Here is a 25,220-nt window from a genome sequence, read left to right on the forward strand (position 1 = left end):
TCTTTTCTTATCACCACATGTTGCGTGCTCGTCGCATACTTTCACCTCTAGACGAGTATAAGGGGTAACAAATAACCAAGGGACAAGAAAGAGAAAGAGGTCTAAGTGAAAGGCTTAATCGATAATGGCTGGCGCCAGTTTGGACATAATGATTACTAATTGGTTCTTCGTTTGGGTCAGCTATTAATTGTAGGTGTGACAGGACGCAAGATATTGGTGTAATCCAAGAATGCGGAACTGATTGATCTGTGCTCGAGAATTGAGAGACTGGAGACGAGGCATTCAGTTCAACTAAAGTGTTGAATTAAACTTTATTGAATGTAATTACAATTTTACATAAACTGGAAAGTCGTTTTACAATATAGCGTTCATATAATACGTAATACGTTTATTTAACAACGTTAATTCATCTTGTTGTTGCTGTTCTTTTCTTTATTTTTTTGTATAATTAAATTTAGATATATATAAGATCATACATATACATATATAGTTATATGTACGCTTGTATATGCTTATACTTGATGTTGAATATTTCCATTTTTCATATATATGTACGTGTAAGGTAGGGTATTTTGTATATATAATATAATATTTAAAAAGGTTACGCTAGGTTAGTATATGTGACATAAAAGTTGAGTTAACAGTTTCATCTCCTAAGTCTGGTGCGAAATTCATATCGAATTGAACAACATAATTAATATTTGGTGTTTCATTTGTTTTCATTTGACATTCGTAAGAGTTCTGGAGCGGAGGAGTTATACAACATTGTTTTCATTTCATTTAGGAATAGCACTTTGAAAGGTTCTCCAATCGTCCAACAGATATGTGACTACCAAATATAGTATTTACGTTTTACTTTAGCTATGTTCATCATAAATTGTAAGTATAAAATTTATCGAATATCAACAATTGGTGTTGTGTTTTTATAGTGTTTATAGTCATGCCTTAAAAACAGTTGAAAAAGAAGTACTAAGAAACTAGCAAGGGCTTTTTTCGTAATTCATCATTAAAGTTCAAATATTATTTTTCTTTTGGATCATCTCGTACTTACAAATCTTTCTAAATTACGATAGTTATAATTTCATAATAGTATATAGTTGTTTTTTTTTTTTTGCATTTTTTATTTTAATTGTTTATTAGATTTTAGTTTTTAGTTTTAGTGCCAATTGGCTTAAGGTACTTTAAGTTTTTCTTTGCCTTTTGGCCATTTTTCATCTTCTATGTTTAGACTATATAGAGTTTAAGCACACTCAGGTATGGTGACTGCCTGCCTGCCAAAGACTGTGTGTCAGTGTAAGAGTGTGTGTGTAATATTAAATATATATAGATTTATGTGTGTGTGTGTGCAAATATTGCAAATCGTTTCTGATTTTTTTGTACACTCTTGACTAACGAGTAACAAAAGAGCGTCACTTTTCATTGCCCTAAAATTGATTGCAATTCTTATAAGTCATTAAGTAGAGAAATCGTTTTAGTCTTCATTTCAGATTAGTTTCGTTTTATACAATAAGTACATAATATTTTTGTCGATTACAATATACAGAAAAAAGAAGAAGAGGGGAAAGTAAAAATGCAATTAAAGTCAAGAGAGAGAGAGTGAGAGAGTAGTTTAAATGAATTTAGACATAGTTAATAGTAGTTAAATAGTTAACAATCGAATAGATCTAAAATTTTGGCTTACATTCCAGCCATCAACAAATGTGCCACAGTTTTGCACAAGCGTAATAAGTAGTTGAAAATGAATGCGACTGATTCCAACTTTCCCGAAATCGAAATACCTTTTACATAGAAGAGTGAAATTGTTTTCATTTTATTCATATATGTATATATTTTTCGTTTTTCTGTTTGTAATTGTTGCTTATCATCGAGAACTATTCGTTTTGTCTGATGTTTGAGGCGTGCGTGGAGGTATGTCTATATAAATTGTATGTACTTTAATGTCCGAGGTTCCGAGTTTGCAAAGTCCAGAACCAGTTAGAATATTTGCCAGTAATTGTTTTTTATGACTACTTAAAATGTGGCTCTCACTATTTTTGTATATAATTATGTATATATTTCTGTTTTTCTTTGTTTTGTTTACATTTTACTTTTTAGTTGTTACGTTGTTATGTTATGAAAGCTAACAATGTGGACGGACAAAAATAATTTACAAAAATTCTTGTATTGTTACATTTAGTTGAAAAATGTTCCGTGTTCCGACTGGCGCTGCATATTAACTAGTATTATTATTATTACATTTAGCGGGCCAGTTAAAAGTTTGAACAATTGTTAAATACATTTAGTTCGATATATCGCTATATTACGCTTTCTGCTGCAAGCATTTTGGGATTTCTTTCGTATCATTTTCATTTCATTTCATTTCCATTCATTTATCTATATTTATTTGCTAGACTACAAAGTCACATTAAGTTCAAGACTTGGATTTAAGTACTTGTGTTAAACGAATTAGCGTAGAATTTTTGTTTAGTACTTAGATGGTTTTCATATTGTATATATTATATATAAAAAAGAAAGTTAACTAGGATTGTTTTTAACATGATATACATATGTTTTTGTTTCGCTGGCTCAGATTTTAGAAATCAACAACAACATTTGGACAATAGAGCTGAGCTTTAGGTTTTTTCCGCGCAGTTAAATAGTCAATAGTTAATCGTACTACCATACAACTATACTATCTATATATATGGTGTATTATATAAAATCGAAATCGAAAAAATTAATGCTTTAGATACCATTATAGATACAGGCTGACGGGCTGTTTTAGAAACAAGCTTAGTTCGCAGAGCTGAGTTGATAATACCATTAAATAGACTAGCATAGAATTATAGTATTTAGATAGAAGTTTCAATTATAGCTAATTATATACAAATGTAACTATATATTATAAGTATGTGGTAGGGAGGCTATAATATATTGGTATAATATGTATGTATATAGAGTTTCACAATAGTATTTATCGTATATTTCACTACACTTGGAGTTAAAAAGTTGTGTTTTTGTTTTCGAAGGCTTCGTTAATAAGTTCTTTTGAGTTGACAAATGGAAAAGTAGTTGCTAGTTCATAAACTGCTTGGAGCGCTTTCTTCATCGCGAAGATATAGTATATAAAATCTATAACCTAATCATATGCTATGATTACAAAGTGTTTTGCCGCAATTGCAATTATAATTCAATTAATTTTAAGTTTCAGTTTTTTTGTTTTTGTTTTTTTTTTGGTTTTGGTTTTCGTTTTCAAAAGAATCGAATCAGTTTCGTAAGTATTATGTATGTATAGTAGTAGTAGATGCATATATATAATATATATGTTAAAATTCGTTATGCAAATGAATAAAAGTGCGATCTTGCTACTATATCTGTATAATATAATAATAATAATAATATATATGTTGTTATTGTATATATCGAAGTAAGTATATACTGTACTATATTGTATGTATGTATACATTACGGAGTAAGAAACAAAGTTCCACTACAAGAGGTGCTGGTGTGTGTCTTAATAAACAATTGTTATGAAAGTAGAAAGTTTCACTCAGTTGTTAAAGCTATTAATAAATTCTTATTGAACATAGTTTTATCTCGTTCTTATGGTTAAAGTTAAAGTTCACTCAGTTGCAAATTGCGCTCATTGATTGGGTTGCATCTGATCCAGCAGACTGTTGTTGCTGCTAATAAAATTCAATTTCAATTCAGTATATTTTATGGATTATGTTTTATTGTGTTTACCCAATTTCACTATGACAAACTGACATTTCCTGCTGCCCTTGATACTGCAAGTTTTGAAGGTATTCCGCCCTGCGTTGGTGCACCAGCTTCTCTTTTTCGGCTCGCTCTCTCTGTAGTCTGTTGTTATAGAAAGATAGCATTATTTACTAATGGTAAATTTTATAATTGATTCAATTTAAATGTAAATTAATAAAACTAAAGTAAAATAAACTGCTTGCTAAAACACAACCGTCATCTTACCAAGCTCGTCAAGTTGCTATCCCAAATGCTAGCATAGAAAATCAATTCACTTTTATAGTTTTTTTTTCTCTCAACTAAATTTCTTACATTATGTTAGCTAACTTAATCATGGTTTACTCTACTTACTTGATACGTGATTGTCTCATGAACTGTTGTATTTTACGTGCAGCCTGATTTTGCGTAGACTGCGAATAGGTGCGCCTGAAATAAAAAAAGACATGAATAGAATTTCTAATTAGGTGTTAATGAAAGTAGACTTACTTCAAGGGACCAGACGGACTCGTCTCCTTGGGCGTGCTGGGCTGTGAGCTCTGTTGATCCTGCTTGTAGTGATCGTAGAAGCTGGACAAACACTGCGAGTTGCTGCTAACGCTGCCAAGATCGCTGGTAGTACCCAAGCCACTGGGCGTATGCTGGGATTTCTTGAAGCGCTTGTTGCGACGATACGAGCGATAGCCATGCTGGATAACCAGAGCAGCATTCGTCATCTGTCGGTAGTAGGCATACTGCTTGTATCGACGATAATAGTTCTGTATAACAATGGCAGCTGTGCGCTCCTTATTCTGCCGGCCCTTGTACGAACGATATGCTTTCTGTATGCACTTGGCCGCCTCGTAGAGTTCTCGTTGCTCGGTATCGGTGAGCGTTAGCTTGGAGAAGTCTGCTTCGAATGGATACTGCGAAATACTCGAGGCATGCAGAAACTCGGTTAGCTGCTTGGTCGATGGTGGCGGACTTGGTGAGCTGACAGACGGATCTGTGCCCAGTATCGAGTAACTGGCCGGCGATTGCAATGGTCCCGAGCTCGCTGGACTAAGGCTGGAGCAGGGTGTGCTAACGTCGTGATAGCGATAGCTGTGATCATGAAAATCAAAGCTGAAATCACTGTCGAAATGCGTATTCGGCAGTGAATCGAGCAGCGGATCCATGAAGCTATCAGTCAATGCTGATGATTCCGAGGTAAGAGGCTCAGTCATAGGACTGCCCAAGACCATCATCTCATCCGCCTCGTTCTAAATAGAAAATTAATAGTTAGTACCTTTCATTGATAATTGATAATCATCAAAGACTCACCTTAATGCGCTCTGGCATAGCGGCAATGATGTGCTCCGCCAGCGTCAAGACTTTGGCCGAATCCGAATCCCCTGTAAAAAGTGCAAAAATGCAAGTGAAAACAGCTAATCGAAAAATGGAGTTAACAATTACAGCAACGAGTCTACAGAATGCTGGTCTGTGGTTAGTAAGAACAGTTAATATACATCGAGACAAGCACATTGGTTTAATCAGTTAACGAGGGCAGCTCAAAAAGTTCATTAAAATGGGAAACATACTTTTTCAAGCTGCCCTCGCTGAGTGTTTTGTTATGGTTTTTGCCTGTTTAGAGTACCCGAAACACACACACACATACTTATTAAATAGTATTTACATTAAAGTTGAGTACATTTTGGAACTATATATTTACAGCGTTATGCGACGTGTTAGTTAGTTAATTGATGTAGTTAGGCTGAGTTAATTGTTAATGTTAATCGATAAGCTTGTGAGGACACCGATAAAAACACTTAGGTTAGCATATGAATATGAATATCTATACTATATATATTTGCATATTCATATACTCATTCACACTCACACACACGCACATACAGCGCAATAGAAATCAACATGAAAACAGAAACATTTACATAGAGATTAGTTTAGATTAGACGTCGGCTTTGTATGTACAGGTCTACATAATATAGAGGTGACTGTGTGTGTGTGTGTGTGTGGAAGTGTGTGTAAATTTAATACAATTATGCAACAACAACAACGACAACAGCGAGCAACGAACAACAACATTGACAGACAGCCAGAACGTATTACTTTATGTTAGAGCTATACACAATATGCATTAGATTTTGTTATGCGCACTCGAGTTACAATATTATACACAGATATTTATACGATATACGAGGTTACGATATAGAGCACAGTAGAGAGCCACAGGAGGACTGCTGTGATTTTTGATTGGATTTTGTGTGTCACTGACCTACATCGTTGAGCTCATTGTTAATGGTAACATCGGTGACGCTCGTCGAATTGTCATCGCAATCGATGATGTCTTTGTCGTGTATGGGACTCGACTCGCCCGTGGATACCTCGCCTGGTTGTGGTGAATTTAGCGAGAGCTGTTTAAGCACTTATCGGCAACAAATGGCAATCGTACGGTTTGCTTAACCGCTTTAAATACTTACATAAGGCAAAATCCATTTTGCGCAGCGGCGACAAAAGTCCAGAGCAATTGGTGCCCGTTGACAGCGATTCCAGCGGAGAGTCCACTCCCAAAGCGTAGTTATCGTGGCAATCAAAGTTACTAGAAAGGGATTAAGATAAGTCTAATTGGAGCCGTGCAATCTCAGTTCAACACTTACCCATGCAGTCTAGGCAGAGGTTTGCCAGACTTGCTGCGCATATCCATGTTAATGCCGCTGTCAATGGAGGATCGCTTTGCATAGCGACTGCTGTTGTTCGGCGGACTTTGATTGCTGCAGGAAAACAACAAATTAAACAGACGCTTAAAGCAAACAACTTCACTGCTTACCTGTGCATGGCAATGGGCCTCAGGAAGACGCCATCGTGGCGACGCTGCAGCTCCAGCTCGTAAGCACTGTAGCCTGATTCCTCGCTAGGTGACTCAATTGGCAAGTTCATGGACAGATTGGCCAGACCACCACGTGGATGTGGCTTTCGACAACGCTCCTTCTCCAGGCGACACAGCTGCGACAACAGCTGCTTGTGTCCCTTGAGGTTGGCCAGATCCAGTGGTGTTTGCTGTGCCTGCGTCTTGATCTTCAGCGCATTGTGATTCCATTTGTAAAGCAGAAGCGTGCACTCCAAATGGCCACGCACACACGCCCAAGCGAGCGGTGTAAAACCATGCACATCCTGACTGAGTGCATCCAACTCGGTTTCGAGTATGATATGTGGATTCTCGGCACGCCAATTGAGCATAGCAGCCACCAGCTTGGCATAGCCCAGAGCGGCAGCCAGATGCAGCAACGTCATGCCACGCAGGCCGACGCTCCAGCTGGCCACGGTGCTCGGCGTGTTCCAGGCGTGCTTCATCAGACGATGGCAATAAGCCACCAGCTTCTCCTCAAAGTTGGGCTCCAGATAAAGTGCTGTCTGATCAGTCTGCGCCGAAAAAGGAAAAAAATATATTCCTCAATTATAGAACGCACTTTTTTAATACTTACGGCCAGCTCGTTCTCCACTTTCAGTTGCAACTTCTCGTCGATGGTCGAGAGGCGATTGAGCAACGTAAACTTGTACAGACAATCGTTGGAGCTGCTGGCATCAAACGGTGCATCGGCCAGCAGCGAAAGCTTGTACTCAAACATTGCCGAATTGGAGACTAGAAAACCGCCGCAGGCCACTTGAAGAGTGACTAGACCTGCCTCATGGGCAGGACAATAGCAGCGCAGCACTCCTTCTTGCACCAGCACCGTTGGCACTGGCTGAGCATCAAAGAGCACCGTGTAGCAGCCACCATCGCTGGTCCAGGGACCTGCAACTAGCACCTTGACGCCGCCCTCAGTGTACGACCACTCGGGACTAAAGTCACAAATGTTGAGCAGCTTTCGTTGTGCTTGCGAATGCGTTGAGTCGAGATAGTGTGATGTCGTGGCATGCAAGTTGTGACCATGACTGTGCTCCTGTTCGAGTGCCGTGTTATTCAGCGCCTGCTTGTCATCCAGATCGAGTTCTGGGAACTCCACCAGCATGTCGAAGGCATCCAAGTTGGCAAAGACATCGGCGGTGTCTTCATCCTCGCCCTGTGGCGACTCCACGCTGATTGTCTGCTGTTGCTTAGCTGCATCAATTATTTCGCCGTTGAGTTCATTGCTAGCTGCTGATGTTGTTGCTACTGCTGCTGCTGTTGTTGTCGATGTTGCAGTTGCTGTAGCTGTTGTTGCTGTGGCATTGCTGTATCGCATGTTGGCAATGAGAGTGCGCTGTATGTCCTCATGCGAAAGATCCAGCGTTTCATTGAAGAAGCTCATCGTTTCCGTGTGTACTTCCTCCTCGTTGTTATTGCTCTGATTATTCTGATTGTTGTTGTTGTTGGTGTTGCTGTTGCTGTTGGCGCCATAGCTGCTGTCATCGCTGGCACTAATTTGGCTACTATTATCACTGGAAGCACTGTAGTTTGCACAACCATTATGGATGGGGGCCGTTGTGGCCTGATTGTTGACGCTGTTGTCGTTGCTGTTGTTGTAGCTCCTTGCCGCTTGCTCACCCAACTCCAGCTGTCAAGTAGATCAGAATTTAATCAACATAAATACAATAAATGCAGTCGACTTGTGGCTTAACCACACACTCACACACATTTAACACTCATCACTCACCTCTGCCAAGGCATTGGCGCTCATTAAATTATCACAATTTGCTGCTGTTGCTGCTGCTGCTCCTGCTCCTGTTGTTGTTGATGTTGTTGTTGCTGCTGTTGTCGTTGCAATTTGTTGCTGCTGATTGCCATCGATAATCGACTGTAAGGAACTCGAGGTGGATGTTGTTGCCGACGTGGAAGGGGTGTTGCCAGCGGAAGACGTTGTTTCTCTCAACAGATTGCTGTTGCTATTGCTATTGCTGCTGTTGTTGTTATTGTTATTGCTGATACTGCTGCTGCTGCTACCCACGCTGCTGCTGTGATGCTCTGGTGACATGCACATTGCCTCAACTGGGGGTTGATTGTTGTTGCTGAGGGTGGCTGCTGCTGCTGCTGCTGCTGCTGTAGTTGTTGTTGTTGTCTGTTGCAATTTATAATAATGCTGGTTGTTGTTATTGTTGCTGGTGCTACTGCTATTGCTGGTAGCACTCGCATGCTGCTGCTGCTGATTGTATATAAAGTTATTGCTGCTGTTGTTGTTGTGTCCATTATTATTTACGACATTTAAATCGTTGTTTGTTTGAGATGCCGCTGCTGCTGGTATTGTATTTGTTGTTGTTGCTGCTGCTGTTAATTGCTTACTGCTGCTGCTGTTGCAATTGTTATTGTTGTTGAGGCTGATTTTATTATTGTTATTTGCATTTGTGGTCAGGTGCTGGCTTTGGTTTTCAATTAGTTCCGTATCCATGACATTTGAGGTGGTTGCTGCGGCTGCTGTCGTTGTTGTTATTGTTGCTGCTGCTGTTGCGACCGCCTCTCGTGTTGTTGCTGTGATTGTTGTATTGGCAATTTGCAGGCGATGATTTAAATGTGCTGAATTATTGTTGTTGCTATTGCTATTCTGATTATGACTTTGATTGCTCTGATTATGACTGGCCACAAAGCGTTGTAAGTTCAAGTGTTGTTGTTGCTGCTGCTGCTGTTGATATTGCTGATGTTGCTGCTGTTGTTGTTGCTGCTGCTGCTGTATTATCAGATTGCTTCTTGTGGCCAACATCTGATTAGCACCACGATATTGCTGCTGATAGTTACTGCTGTCTCCCTGTTGTTGCTGCTGCTGCTGTTGCGGAATGATTTGGAATTTGATCGCCGACTCCTGCGGCAACTGCTGCGTGGCATTGTGGAACTGCGCGTGTGAATTCTCCATATGCAAGGCAGCTTCTCGCTGCCGATGCCGCTCAGACCAGCGCGAATAAAGCTGCAGGAAAACAAAACTTAAGATTGCAGCACCAAAGAAGATTGCATTCCCAATAGAGCCAAGCAAAGGGCTCGACTGAGTGAAATTGACTACCAAAACAATTCTTAATGTACATTGTTAGAAACCACATAGCTAAATTGTACTTCATATTGATGCTGTTTATATCACGATCTGAAGAAACTTATAGATATAATAGTAAGTTCCTTAGAAAACCTATATACATCGCCTGTCTTGACTGTCCCATTTATGTTCAAGCGAACGGAGATCCAAAAAAAAGAGTCTGTTGTTGGTTGCTTACTCACCTTGCTGGCCACAACCACATTAGGCGTGCCATTGGCAGCACTGTAACCATCGCTGGGTCGCTTCTCGGACACCGACTTGACGATGCCCGTGCGACGCATGACGGGATGCGTGCAAGTCTTGCCATCGGCACAGGCTGCATCGCCACAACCGCAATCCAGTTGCTTGACTAGAGCTGCCTGTCGCGACAGGCGCTGCTTCTCCATCAACTGGCATACAATAGACTCCACAGTCTCAGCCGTCTGTATAGAATAAATGTGATGTAGCAGCTGCTATAATAGATAAGTATAAGCTACCTACCGATATTTCTATATCGTTGCCCGAGTCAGAGTCCTCATCCGAATTCACTGTGGACACTGAGCAAGGTTCATGTTAAACGGAAAATCTTAGATTTAGAAGCAAGTTGTACTTACACATAGGCTTCAGCTGGCTGACCAGCTCCTCCTTGGTCCACTCCTTTTTGTCGCCCCAGAGCGTTATGCTTGGGGCAATCACGGCCATTTTATTATCATCCGGATACGGCACATTCAGATAATGCACCAAAACAATGTCCGGATTCTAGAATGTAGAACAATGTTAGTTGGGAAACTCCGAAATCACCCAGCCTTCCTCACCTGTAATAGCCAGTAACATCTGCGATGAAATGTGGGCAATATGGCCGAGTGTACATAACAACCATAGATGCACTGTGGAGAACGAAAAAATACACAAACAAGCTCATAAAAAACATATAGATAAAGTTCTACCGATGGATACGCGTTTTCATTTAATTGGAAGACATAAAAAATCCAAACAACAATGCTTAAATTAAATTACTAGACACCCACGCCAGGGGGCGCCACTAGAGGAAGCAAAGGGAAATCAGGAAAAAAGGAAATCTTGACTTCTCGCATGGCAAGTGCCAAGAATCAAACCCTTTTTCTTTTGTTGCCACTGTAGTTTGAGTTATGCAACATCTTTGCTTGTTGTTCCACGATTTTTTCTTTTTTTTTTCTTGCTGCGCATTTCTTTTGCCGGTTTCGCTGATAAATTTGTTGGCCGCCGTCTTTGGACGATATGCCGCTGACTTTTTCATGTTGCTGTTGTTTTAGTGTTAGTGTTTTTTTTTTCATTCTCTTTTTTTTGCACTGACATTTCAACGTTGAAGTGTTTCAACGTTTATAAATATTAGTTATCGTGTAAGCAGACAGTCGGACAGAGAGACACGACACATAGAGAGACCGTCAGGAAGCCCCATGCTGTGAATGCCAAGTGCATAAATCTCGACCAGCTACTTGTCTTTGGTGCGAAGTGAAAAAAATAGATACGATTACTCGAAAAAAGAAATGCAAGCAGCGTATTAAAATAAAAATTAAAAACATGTGCGAGAGAGTTTCAGTTGTGAGAGGCGCGACTGTGAAACACCCTGTGATCAGGTATTTAAGCAAGCAGTTGTCCACGTATTGGACAGAAAGCAGTGCATCGATACTCATTACTTGCACTGCTTGCAGTTAACCAAAGCCCTTCTTATAATGATTTAATTAGCCGTTCATTCCCTTACAAAGTTTTCAACTGTTATTACAACAATAGTGAAAGCAGAACAACGTTTTCTCTGCATGTTACATAGTTTGCTTCAACTTAAAATACCCCTTTTTAACTTTTTATGTCAGTCTATCACACAGAAATTGCCCCAAGAGAAAAACAGAAAAAATTGGCGTGAAATTGCCAACTGTTTTTATGCTTCCATAATGGCAGCAGAGAACCATGGATAAAGGGGATATGACTGACGGAAAGACAGACTTCAGACATTATAAATACGCTTAACCCTTGGCAGAGCTTATTTCATTAGCAGACAAACAAACACCCTGAAGGAGGCAAGGAGTACAGACAAGAGCCAAGAGCAAGTATAGAAACAAAAAAAATCGAAAAAGAAAACTTAGTTTCCGTAGATATCCGGCGGAAAATCATAACTCACAATGGAAAGTCAAGAAGTGAAGGGGAAATAAATGTGTGAGCCAGCACTGAACAACCCTCAAGAAGAAAGCAAAAAGCAGCTAAGCTTAAGCTTTGACTTCCGCATTTGTCCAGTTTCCTTTTTGGCCAATACACGCTGACGCCTTTTGACCAACTCAAGTAGCCAGCTAATTGACTAATTGCCCAACAGGAGGCAAACTTCTTACCTCAGTGCCTTGTACTTTCAGTTTCATGTGATCCTCGCGTGTCGTCTTGCCATCCTTGCGCTTCTTCCAGCAGTAGCCATCGCGTCTGTAGCGCACCTTCTTTCTCGAGTAGAGCAGCAGGGAGCCGCTCTTCGGTCTAATCACGAGATGCGAAAAAGAAGAAGGCGGGAATTTGAAATGAAAGTTGATGTTTATTGCGTTGTATGTAAATTGGGGGCAACAACGTGCCAGACCTCCTGAAGTGACTCACCTTGTTTTGACTTCTTTTGATTGCCATTCGCTATGCTTATCAAAGCTGATAAGAATCGCTGCGATTTCCTGAAATATTTCACAAAACAAATATTTATATAATCAAGCATTTGCATTTACTTTAACAGCGAGTATATTCAATATTTTGTTAAGAGTAATTCTAAACTTATAAGTAAAGGAAATTTAAATAAACCTTAGGTAAACTTGCTGATATAAAAAGTTAGCTAGTAATTATTCATTAAACACACAATTTTTATCAAAAGCCAGATTAAATGTGCATAAAATAAATATAATGATATTTCCTATTTCAGTTAAAGAGCATACAATATTCACAATTAAAAATAAAAAGATCTTTTTTTTTAGGTCGCTGTGATTCAACTGTTTAATCTGCAAGCGTCCTTCACTTTGTCTAATCAGCAAGTCACGTGTGTTTACCAATTTTAAAGCGACGACAACAATTTCAATAGAACCAACGGCAAGCCAAGCGTTAACCAACTTAACTAACGTGCTAACAATTTCCGACTTGCGACCATTTTGCTGGCCAAGGCACTCGCGGCATTTCCTGCACAGTGTCCGGCAAAATTTTATCTTTTGTTTTCCTCTCATTTGTTTTTCTTTTTTGCGCATAAAACAAAGGACAAGGTATTTTAGAAATTTTCATTTGACCGCAGCAGCGACAGGAAGCCGGACAACAGCGGACAAGAGCAGCAGTTGTGTTGACCACAATTTACAGGTGTCGCTAGCAAGTTGACACCTGACCTCAGGGGTCGAGGGAGCATTTTGTGTGCATACTTGAAATGCGTTTGCATGATAAACACAGTGACTAGCGAGCGAGATAGACTGAGGAGCGAGGAGTTTTGAAACGACATTCAAATGCAAATCACACAACAGGCAGTCTTCAAACTCCTAAGAGATGGGGAAGCTGTGAGACGAGAGCATCTCTGCTGGATGCCCATTTGGCATTTTCATTGCATGTTTTGCCGATAAAGTTATCAATTTGTTTTGCCAGCCTTGACGTTGCATGAATAATGTAAGTAGCCACACACACATACATACACTCCTTAACTCAAGCAGCAGCCCATTCATCTGTGCCGTCAACAACTGAAGAGCGAGTGGCGCACAGCTGGCGACGCCCCTAGCCACGACTCGATAGACTCAACTCAACTTAACTCGACTCAACTCAACTCAACTCTAGTCGACTCGTCCCGACCCATTGGCGATGTGCAGCAGCAACAATTTCATATGTCAGAAAATCGCAACATTTGCGAGTGTCATAAAAATTGTATGCACACACGACTCTTGGGCAGATGGACTTGGGTGGCTTAGACCAGCAACTGGAACTGAGTTCTACACAGCGAGAAAAACAAGATGCTAACTTTGAATACAACATTTAGAAGCTGATTGCAAAAGTTTTGCTAAACTTGTGTAACAAATACTTATAACACTAGATAATTAAAATAAATAATACTTCTTAATGCAAATAATTTTAGTAAATTAACCAATAACAATATATTGAATATTGTCAAACAAAAAACAAAAACAATGTAAATTGAATCCAAGTTAAGATTCAAGAAATTTGATTCAAACTGATTGATATAAAATATTTATGTACGTTAGACTAGCACATGATAAGTTACATTTAAATAAATACATATATATAATAATAATAAAACATTCGAAATAAAACTAAAATGTGTTTTCTTTCAATTAAATATTTATACATTTTATCTCAAACCTAATCTTTCAATGTTCCCAAATCAATTTTTTTTAGTTTTTCAACGTTCCCAAATCAATTTTTATTTCGTTATTTAATGTTCCCAAATTAATTATCTCGAACCCAGTAGTTTATATTTTTAATATCACTATTCTTATAAGTGGAATACGCGCAACATACCAATATTTTCTCTCTGTTTAAACTGAAGATGGCTGTGGAAATCACAGGCGCGTGTTTGTCAAGTGGCAAACGTTTGCATTTTGGCCAAATTGCCTTTGACTTTCGGTTAGCATTGCTTTTGCTTATTTATGCATGCCCCAAAAGCATTTTTGTGCCCAGCATCATCAGCAGCAACGCTTTTCTTTATTTTATGATGAATTCTAGGCACATACCACGAGAAGAAGCTGCGCGAACGACGCATTAAAAATTTATGCGCACCTCAGCGCATTTCGCATTTCTCAGAGTTCTCAATCATTTTGAACACACATGCGTAAGACACATCGCACCCGGAAATAACGCTAGGAATACATCATCAGCTATCTGTATGCTAACTGAGAGTTATGCGCGCTTTGCCACAAAACAATTAGAGTGTAGTCAGCGTGTCACAAACAGCGCAATTTAAAACTTGAATAAAGGCCGCAATGGGCTGCGTCTCATTATCAATTTAACTTTTTGATTTTTCAGCTGCATCGTTTTTAACCGCACTTTTGGAGGAGGTTCTAGAGGGGAGTACTACCATATAGTACTACTACCATATATGAGCTCAGCTGCTGGGCAAGCTCACATAATTTTGCAGTTGCTTTATGCTTTTGGGGCCAAACCTCGGCATGCTGCTTAAATGCCAAATTAAAACTGTGTGGTTAAAGCCACAGTCAAGCGGCCATTTAACGGCCAGCGTCCAGTACAGCTCCTCTTCTACCCCTTCCCCAACTGCTTCCCCACTTCAATGCTCTGCCCTGAAGCCATCGTCCTGTAAGCAGACTAAAATAAGCGTGCGTAATTTTATTTATGCCCCGAACACGGTTACATTTTGTAATTTTTGCCATGCTGATGCAGTGTCCGTCCGACATCCCCATCCCACTCGCTAGATCTCCCTATCCTCTCTCTCTTCTCACCCGCCTGCCTTCGTGTGTTGTGCCTCCGCTGTTTTACTTGTAAAACTTTATATTAATAAACTGTGGCACGGTGCTTCATACTGTGATTATACTCCTGTATATGCGATGTAAGTACTACTTAACATGGGGAACAGCGAGCAAAACGAGAAACGAGACAGAAAGTAGCCAGGGTGAAAGTAAGCAAGCTAAGTATATACTCTAGATCACGATCTAGAAATCTGCAGTTATATTTAATATTCCCAAAATTATTTAATTTAAACTAAACACTACAATCAATCATTGTTTCAGGAAATAAATTCTAAACTACTAATAACTATCATCATATGTGAACCCCTAGTTAAAAGAAAATAAAATCAAAAAATATAAATAATATCATTCCTTAACAACAATAAACATATTTTTTATTGTATCTCATGCCATCTGTATAACATATTCTGAATTACTTACTTACATTCAATTTACAATATTAATTTTAAATGCAATAAAATACAAAACTGTTTTAAATTTCATTACAATTGAAGTTTTAATACACTGAAAAAATATAAATATCTAAATGTAAGACCAAAGAACAAATTCTTACAACTAAGAACATTAGTCTAAAGAATGCCAAAAATTCTCGATTTAGCTTACAAAATCCTGTGATCCATCAAAATTTCTAAAAAATGTATCCAAACTCTAATATTTATTTCAAATACGATACAACTACACTCTAATAAGTATTTTCAATTTAATCTCAATTCAAGTTCTAATACTTTTTTTTAGAATTTCTTTCTTTATAAATTTCTTAATTTAGTATTTCTATATTTAAATTCTAACATTTACTTTGAATATGATAAAATTTGAATCTGATAAATGCTTTTATTGTCACCTTAAATCAAATTCTAATAATCATTTAAATGTGATCAAATTTTACCACTTTTACCACTGCCTTAAAATATATTGTATTTACCAGCAGAGCATTTGAACTTCGCCTTTAGCAATATTATAATTTATTGTGCATATTTTTTTTGTACTCTTCGCTTGCTTTTAATTTAGTCAACTTGTCGTGTGAGTGTGTAAAATGTCGCTTACTGAATGCAAGTTCCCCAACAGCTCTCCCTCTCTGCTTCTCTAGGAATTGCCCAGCCTCCGTTGGAAAACTTTACAACTGTCCAAATGAATATTTGCGGTTTCGCTTAATTCACAAGTATAACAGCAACAGCAACAACAAAAGCAACAAGCCAACACAGTCGAGTTGGCCAAAAGGCATTCGCTGTTGTATTTTTGTTGTAACTTTTTTAAGCGCAAAGTTTTATTGTAAATACAAAACTGAACTTTGGCGGGTCGCGTACGTGCGCTGTGCTGGCCGTGTCCTTTAAACAGGGACACCCAAAAGGAAAAGGGGTGAGAGACAACTATTTGTATTTGTATTATAGTTTGTGACGCATAAAATAACCTCCTAGTCGCGACCACTCCTAATAAACCAGGCAGACAGCCAACCAGCCAGCAAGCCAACCGGCTATCGAGCCATCTTATTAATCTGCTAAAGAAAAAACTGGGAACGAAAGGCAAGACAACTCCTTGAAGCTGTCAAAGTGTCCAGCCTACGACTGGCAGGCTCATCCGCCTGTCAAGTTCAGCTCCGCCTGCCTCGAGACCGTAAATCGCTGTCGCTCTTCAACTGTGTTCACAACTGTCTTTTTCCTTCCCCCCCATTTTAAGTCACATTTCTTTTGAGCTTTCATTTTCGACATTTTTATGTGCAATCAAATGCAAATAGAGAAAGATAAACAACAACGACAACAAGTATAAACAAGTAGTAAATATATAAACAGAATGTTTGTATGCAAACTGACCTCATTTGTATTCCAACGATGGCGCTGCGATGGAAAACTGTCGGCTCTTGGCAGGCTCTCCAAATTGTCGGGCAGTTTGATAGGTTCGCCATCTAAAAGTAAGGAAGAGAGAAAAAAAAAGGAAAACGCAGCAAATGCAACGAAAGTGTAAGTAAAAATATTGTTGTTCAAATCGAAATAGTGGATCCTAAGACCCTGTTGCATAATGTAATTGCACCATCAATTTTGCATATAATATCCCCCCCTTCCCCCTTCCTCTACTGACCAACTCCTCCCCTCTAAGTTCTGTTAGCTGTTGGCTGGCCAACAGGTGCAGCTGTCGTGGCACACGTAAATGCGACAAAAATGTAAATCAGCTAAAAATGATTTATAGAATTTAAATGTCAACTTAATAACGAGATCCCAAGACGGCGACGGGTCGAGAGTTCTTGTCATATCATTTATCACCGTGCAACTTTTGGCTGCTCCAACAAAATGCATTCTAGCCAAATGCGTGTTGCCCTCCCAAGCCCGAAAAAAAGTATCAAACGAAACGCAGTCAGCTTAAAACTTTGCTAGTCATTGAATAATTACACGCCGCACTTAATGACGCTTGCAACTGAATTGACAAAACCGAATCGAACTTGGCTTTAGCTTTGGCTTATTAAAATGCCACGCAACTACCACAATGGCAGCATAAACAGCAACGAGTTAAGGCCGACAGCTAGAAGATACCCAGTGAATTAAGACTATTACAGCTAAAGGAGATTGTTGAGTTTTGAAAATTAATGTTAATAAAAGATTAATATCGATAACAAACTTTTCACATTTAAAGGCTATTAACACCGAAATTTTCCCATTTTCATTTAAGTTTAGTAAGTTTTTCAATGCTTAAAATGTTCAATGTTTGAATATTCCTAAGACTTTATCCTATTTAATTTTATATTTTTGAGCACTGTATTCAAATTTATTTAAAAAATGTTATATGCAATTTTCCTAATTTTCCTATTTTAATATAAATGATGTAAGTTATTCAAAGCTTAAAATGAGCAAATCTTTAAATATTCCTAAGATTCCAAATCAATAAAAAAATGTTTTGAGCCAGAAAGAATTATATACTTATGAAACTCTACTCAAATTTTCTTATGAATTTTAAATGCAATAATCACATAAATATTGCTTTTTCATTTATTTATGCTCAATAACTTTTCAGCTATTTGTGTGCTTATTTAGAACTTTCTTAAGACTTTGTGCACCTCAATATATATCATTTTTTAGCACTATTATGCTGCTTTGCTGCCTCGTTTCCAGGGTATGCGAACAACAAACAACAGCTTTTGTGTGTGCTTATACAAATGACTATCGAAATAAACTAGCGGCCAAAGTGTAATTTAGCAAAAATGTGTAATAAAGTCGCACACATCGCAAGGCGACACATTCAATCGGAAAGCAGAAAGAGAGTAAGTACTACTCAGCGAACTAAACGAATATATCAAAAGAGCGATACGCTTGTAGCTAGTAACTGCTAACTGCTAACTGGTAACTGGTAAATAGAATGCACTCTTAAGGGTCATAAAAAAAAGTATTGTACAATTTATATAAAGTGCTCAAACTGTTTGAATCCCCCAGCAAACGCCGCGTAACCAAAAGTGTTGCCAAATTGCAAATGGCACAAGAGGGCCAAAAGGGTGTACAGCACGTGTAGCAGAAGAGGAACAGGGGCAGCGGCAGAGACAGGGGTATGATGGCCAGTTGAAGTTGGGGTAACAGACAGAGTGCGTGGGGCCCGCATATTGAGGTGGCTGCCACTGATGTCGCTCGTGCTCTATAGTTGATGATGTAGTTGCCCAGGGCAAATGTGTTGTCGTCGTTGTCCTAGACGTTGCTTGTTGTCGTTTTGTCGTTCGCGTTCTTTATGGCCTTTTTATATAGCACACACACACACACACAGAGAAAGACTCGCGACTGTGGAGTGTGGCATATAGCTTTGTAATTGATGGCGATATTTTTAGTTTGATAGCACACTCAAGTTTTATTGCTCAACTAATTTGTCATGTGAGTATCGCCTTGAGTTTCAGCTTACAGCTTACAGCTTTCAACTGCGACTTTAAAAACTCCGCCAGCGATAATTGTCGACGCGAAATGCCGAAACAATCACAGAGAGCGACCCTTTGCAAGCGGAGTAAATTTTATTATGCAGCTCGCTGCCATTGTGTTGTGGCAAAAGAAAAAAAAAATTAACGAAAAAAGAATGTCAAAAACTGTGAAGCGACAGCGGCAGCAGAAAGAAAGAAAAACTCTGTTTGATTAATACAAATAAAAAGTTTTTTTAACTGCGCTTTGCATATTTCATGGCAGACGCTCAAAACTGACGTCGACGTCGACGTCATATAATAGACTGACGTGGGACTGGGCGTGGCAAGCCGGAATCACTGCCAAAAAACCAAGTAAAAGAAACAAAACCAAAAGAGAGTCCAACTCAGGTGCCATCAGCCAGCCATGAGGTTGGTCCCAGGCGCGCCATGTCGACGACGACGTCGACATCAACGTGCCCCGAACGTAAAGCTGTTCGAGCCTCTATGTGGCAAGGATTTTGGTATTGTTACAGCGTTTACGTTGCTCTGAAACATCTCACTCATAATTTTCAGTCTTTTGCTTAATTGTGACAAATGCGCTTTGGCACAAAAATTTGCACAAGACTCGCATAATTTGGCGCTTTAAGAGCTTGGACTGTGACCCTCGAGGGGCACAAATGGTGGCCAGGTGGTGGTCAGGTGCTCATCCTGCCTGCACATTGCACATTGACATCGCAAATAGCACAAAAGAGTTGAACATAAATAATAAATTTTCGTTTTACGATTTCGTGTAACGCGACGCGCAGGTTGAGCTGCCAATTTGTGGCTGCCAAATTGTGGCTAATAAATATCTGACACTGCCTATAAAAAACGCATGAGCAGCAGCAGGCAAGAGGGGGCAAAGGTGGGAGCTGCGAGGTGGGAGCGAGGCCATGGCATCACAATCTAGTATACAAAGACAAAAATTGTTTGCACGACGCGACGCCGCCGCCGCCGTCGCCAAAGTCAGCGAGTGTGAAATTACTTTTGTTTAGGGAATGTCACAGGAACTCGAAATCGCTCTTGTCCTTGCACAATTAAAAGCCATTAAAACCGAAACTGTCTGCGAAAACAGGCCGACAAAACACTAACCACACATTGCACTACAAAAGTGAAAGAAAAACTGCAGTTTCTGCCACCGCTCTTCGAATGGGAAACAGCTAATAAACACACCAAAGCAAAAAAATCACCTCAACAAACTTAAGTATCTCTATGTTTCGCCTTGAAGAAGTTTAGTTCATGACGTTGCTAAGCACACTTGGCAAGATAAAAAGCATGACGTCCTAAAACGGAAAAACGATGCGAAAACAAAGCATAATAAATAAACAAAAGTTCAGCGATAAAGCACAGACGTCATTGTCGAATGAGCAGTAAAATATTTTAGCGGCGATAATAAATGCGAATTACAAATCGAGGGAAGCAAATATAAGAACATATGTGAAGAATTTGTGGAGCATTTCATAAGTAAATAAAGTAATAATAAAGAGATTTCAAGAGATCGTTATTACCAGCATAATAAGTAATAATAAAGAGATTTGAAGAGATCAGCATTATATGCGTAGTAAAAGTTAGGCCTGGTTAAAATAAAATACGTTAAAGATAAAAAATATTCGAAATTCTATTATTATTGATAAATGTGTTTAATATAAAACGAAATACAAAACTCTTTTAATAAAAAGTTTGAAGCTGCTGACTAAATAACATACAAAACAAGAAGTCAACTCTTCTCAGCATATAAGTAGCAAGAATCTCGCATAGTTCACATCGCGCTTAGTTTATCTCAAAAATCTGAAAGTAAACTTTTCCATAAATTTACCACAAACTACTTATGACAGATGTATGGGACATGATTTATACACAAACAAACATTCACATTAAAACGTGTATATATAGATCTGTGGAGACGCCGCGTTGCGGCTGATAAAAATCATGTAGCCTTTAGTTTGTCAGTCAAGTCGAGTCGACTTTGTATTCATAGTATTTTGGCTGTTGCAATAGCTATCTCACTCTCAATATATATCTCTGTCTCTTTCTCTTTCCAGTCTGTCTGACTGACTGCAAGCTTGTGGTTTGCATTACAAGGAACCATTTCTCACTCGGCGAGTTTTGCATATTTTGTGTGGCAGAAAACAGCAATTAAAAGACACATAACAACAAATAAGCGTGTCAGCAACTAAGCCAAACAATAATTAGTAATAACAGCAACAGCAACAACAACAACAACAACTACGACAACCAGGACTATGCAATTTTTGTAAAAATATTGTGCAGCACCATTTGGCCTGACGGTAAGGAAAAGCCTGGGGAATGAGGCAAATGAAACAGCACAAGTCACACCAAAGGGCAGGCCAACGACGATTAACATAAAAATGCAACAAACACAGCAACAACAACAACAGCAAAGTTTGTTGCGACTTGAACTCCGTCTCCCAAGTCATAAAAGTGCTATTAATGAATTTCTAACCGAAATGGCATAGAACAAAGGCCGGAGCCAAAACAAAAGCTGCTCAAATGTAATAAATTATTCACATTTATGACGACGAACGGAGCAGCAGCAGCAGCAGCAGCATTGTCATCGCCTCGTATGAGCAACGTGCAACGTTCAAGTCAAAGACGGAATCAAGTCGCTCCTTCTCACTCTCATTCTCTCTCTCTCACACTCGCTTTCTCTCTCTCACTTTTCCTAGGCCCGGTCTAGTCTGTGGGTCCAATGCAATTACGTGCTCATTTCATTTGTTTTTCGCTTTTGCTAGCGGCCAAAGTTGTAAATCTGTGCAAAAATTTCACATTTGCTAAATGATTTTCATATGCACAACGGCAGAAGGAAGACTCAAAAAAAAATAAGTAAAAACTTTACAGTCAAGTATGTATACTCCACTGTGATATACCCGCTATCCTTTGTCAATAAAAACACTGTGCTGTATAATTCTCAAAATATATCTATGAAATAATTCGGAAAAATACATTAATATACATAATTATTATGCCAAATAATACATACATAAATAAACCGTAAATCTTCATTTGTATATCTATATAACGTAATAGTTAAAAATATACCGCAGAATACAAAGGATACCAAACCCGACTGGAGCAGCCATATTTTCCCATACAAAATTTCTTTGAAAATACACCTAATAATTATTGCAAATATATACCGAAAACTTGGCTTGGTATATAGATATGCTATTTCATTAAAAATATACCGTAGAATCCAAGAGGTATCAGATTGACAACCTGCAAACTAAGAACCGACTACAGCAGCCATTCTTTGTCTACCAAAATTATTTCTTGAATGACTTCTACAATTTTTGCAGGAATGATATATGCTGTAGTTATACCCTTTATTCAAAGGGTATAAATATATATACCCCAAGCTACTAAGCCCTTGGCTGTATATTAAATAAATATTTGGCTTCTTTCTGCCTAACTCCACTCCATGGGAACATACGCCCAATAATTTATCTATCTTTGGCATACAAAAAAAAAATTGTAATGCACTTTGCAAACTTTTGACTTTGCTGTCTTACGATTCGGTTCATAATAGAAGCAACGGGGAGAGTGCGGTATCAGCCTGCAAATTATATTAATATGCAGCCGCTGAATTTCGGCACAACAAACATGCGATTTTTTTTACGAGCACATACGTTTCTTTCTTTTTTTTTTGGGCACCTTTGCATGAGAAGTTTGTATAAGCAAATGCCACCGCAGGTTGTTCTTCCGCCTCTTTGTATATTTTAAATACATTTTTTCATAGTTTTTTTTTCGCACACATACGTATACGTAATATTTGTGTAAATACATATATAAATATATATTTTTTCAGTGGTTTAGCAGCGAAAGCTGTAATTTATTTTAATGCTAGTATTTATCAAGTCCTCATAAATACGTTACGAATTTTGTTTGCCCGGCAGCAAACTACAAACCACCGTGTGTGTGTGTGCGAGTGTGTTTGTCTGTTTTGGGTGACGGGTGTGTGTGCTTTACATAAATTGTAAATTAAACATTTAAAGTGCCATGAAATTAGCGCGAGGAAAAACACATGGAAACGACCAAAACTGTTCTCCATTAAAAATGCATAAAAACCCAAATTGCCCGGCACGTAAGCAAATTAATCTAAATGCCCAAAAACTAATAAGCAATGTTAGCTTGCAGCACTCGACATGATTGACTTTGCGATACTTGTACTGAAAATGGGTTGAAATTAAGTGGGAAATATGTGTAGGGAATCTTTTCGATATGTAGTTTCCTTAAAAAAAAAGATTGAATAAAGTTTTGACATACAATATAACATTTAGAATCTCATTGGTTATAAAAGATATATTAAAAATACCTAATACATTCGTTATACAATAAAAGACTCTGCAACTTAATTGATTTAAATATGTCCGTCACTCATTCACTCATTCAAAATAACATAAAAAGTACTCCAAAATGTATAATTGAAATTTACTACAAATTAATTAAGAATATTCTGAATACATTAAAAGTTCTCACCAATTTGTAGTAGAAATTACTACAAAATCTTAAGAAATTGAAATAAAACTCATTATTTTATGATCTCATTTAAGAACATTCTAAATACATTAAAAGATCTCGCAAATTTGTAGTAAAAATGTACCTCAAATTCTAATGAAATTTAAACTTAAATCTTTATTAATTTATTATATTTTTCAAAAAGATTCTCAATGCATTAGAAGCTGTCCAAAATTTGTAGTAAAAATCGACCACAAAATCCCATTAAATCTTTTACAAAACATGTAGTACAAAGCCGTTAAATCAAAACAAATCTGTTTAGGCTGTTAAACAACCGATTAGCTTATGGACGGCACGGGTATTAAAACTAATATTTATCTAACAAAATTAATATGGTTGTAAGCTAATAAAGACATAGACTGAACAAGGAGGCAAACGATATTCGGGTTGGGAAAGGGTGAATTTGGATTTAGAGTGGGCGAGAATGTGTGTGGGGAATGTGCACACATACAAAAAGTGTTTGTCTAACCGACAAACGACAAATGTAGCACAATTTTAGGCGTTGCAGCCGATAAGCCAAATAAATAACGCAGCAAGCACAACACACACACACACACACACTGCCTACGGCTGGCAATGCAACAAAAATAAACGAATACATCGGAGCTGGGATGCAAAGTGTGGGCATCGTTTAGTAGCGCATTGTTCAATAAATCTATTTGCGTGCACTCTAATCGAAACACCTGGCCAACAAGCCTTTCAGCCTGAAAGAGAGATTCGAGGGTGAAATAAGGGAGGAGTGGAGCAATGTTGAACGGCAACAAATTGCCAGGGACAACAACATATTAATCCAAATTAGCATCAAAGTGATTTAATTGCTTGGAATTTTGCGTTGGCAAACACTTTTCGACTTTTGCAGCAGCGCTGCAAGCCAAATGAACGAACGTTCATTGCACATAAAGGACTCGCCTCGCCTCGGCTCGGCTCGACTCTATCTGCCACACTTGGTGTGTGGCACGTAGCACATAGTTGGCTTGTAAACATGCCCCAGGCATAGGCCTTGCATTTTGTCACCATTTGGCCATCGATCAGGCTAAACAACAAGGCCCAGCATACACACATCTCTGACATCGCTCACCTCGCAACATATCCTGGCACATCCTTAAAGGCACAAGAGCGCACTTTAAAATGTTTGTTGAATGTGAATGAAGCGCTCCACTGGATGTCGCCTATAAATTGCAGCTCGCTTAAAGCCCGCACGATTTATGTAGCTTTTAGTAATATGAGCAAATATATTACGTGCCACGTAAACCCGGCAAGAGTGCACTTACACACATGAGAGACAGGATCAGCAGGATATGCAGTGAAAGGACGGGATGTATTTGGTAGCCCAACTAATTGAATTGCCGCTGCAAACTGGAAATTAATAGGCGCACATCAAAGCCAACGCCCACAGCTGTCCAAGGCAATAACTGAGCCAAAATTAAAGGCCCAAATACTACACGGAACACACACTTGAACACACACACACACACACACACACACTCGCTCACACACGCGCATACAATCGTAAAAGTTGGCAAATGTCAGAGGCTTGAGTCCAATCCAAAGTGTAGCCAACTGTGGGCAATATTTATTGAGTACGTGATCTTTGACAAATCCGTATGTGAGCGTTTTGAATTTTTTATTGCC

General features: G+C 38.6%; 2 protein-coding genes across 12 annotated transcripts in view; one reads left to right on the plus strand and one right to left on the minus strand.

Moving 5' to 3' along the window:
* Positions 1-1,069: 1,069 nt before the first annotated feature.
* The window catches only part of LOC132793325 (uncharacterized), a 57,636-nt gene continuing 33,485 nt past the window's right edge, over positions 1,070-25,220 (minus strand). For 4 of the 11 annotated variants that reach the window (XM_060803165.1, XM_060803157.1, XM_060803166.1 and 1 more), the window contains 18 exons: positions 16,960-17,051; positions 12,297-12,364; positions 12,047-12,182; positions 10,502-10,573; positions 10,301-10,445; positions 10,188-10,243; positions 9,890-10,129; positions 8,349-9,587; positions 7,197-8,249; positions 6,542-7,134; positions 6,372-6,485; positions 6,195-6,313; positions 5,990-6,103; positions 5,038-5,108; positions 4,225-4,976; positions 4,090-4,164; positions 3,724-3,840; positions 1,070-3,665 (listed from right to left, as the gene is read on the minus strand). In XM_060803165.1, coding sequence (XP_060659148.1) covers positions 3,623-3,665; positions 3,724-3,840; positions 4,090-4,164; positions 4,225-4,976; positions 5,038-5,108; positions 5,990-6,103; positions 6,195-6,313; positions 6,372-6,485; positions 6,542-7,134; positions 7,197-8,249; positions 8,349-9,587; positions 9,890-10,129; positions 10,188-10,243; positions 10,301-10,445; positions 10,502-10,573; positions 12,047-12,182; positions 12,297-12,364; positions 16,960-17,051 — 5,099 coding nt within the window. In that variant the 3' untranslated portion in view covers positions 1,070-3,622. Of the gene's footprint in view, positions 3,666-3,723; positions 3,841-3,963; positions 3,992-4,089; positions 4,165-4,224; positions 4,977-5,037; positions 5,109-5,989; positions 6,104-6,194; positions 6,314-6,371; positions 6,486-6,541; positions 7,135-7,196; positions 8,250-8,348; positions 9,588-9,889; positions 10,130-10,187; positions 10,244-10,300; positions 10,446-10,501; positions 10,574-12,046; positions 12,183-12,296; positions 12,365-16,959; positions 17,052-25,220 lie in introns of all 11 variants that reach the window. The other 7 variants (XM_060803163.1, XM_060803168.1, XM_060803162.1 and 4 more) reach the window with 6 other exon arrangements.
* LOC132793330 (histidine-rich glycoprotein-like) overlaps positions 23,268-25,220 on the plus strand; it is a 70,310-nt gene continuing 68,357 nt past the window's right edge. The window contains exon 1 of the mRNA XM_060803175.1: positions 23,268-23,271. The gene's annotated coding sequence lies outside the window, so the exon portion shown is untranslated. The remainder of the gene's footprint in view (positions 23,272-25,220) is intronic.

The sequence above is a fragment of the Drosophila nasuta genome, chromosome 3 (assembly GCF_023558535.2).
Source record: "Drosophila nasuta strain 15112-1781.00 chromosome 3, ASM2355853v1, whole genome shotgun sequence".
Taxonomy (NCBI): Eukaryota; Metazoa; Arthropoda; class Insecta; order Diptera; family Drosophilidae; genus Drosophila; species Drosophila nasuta.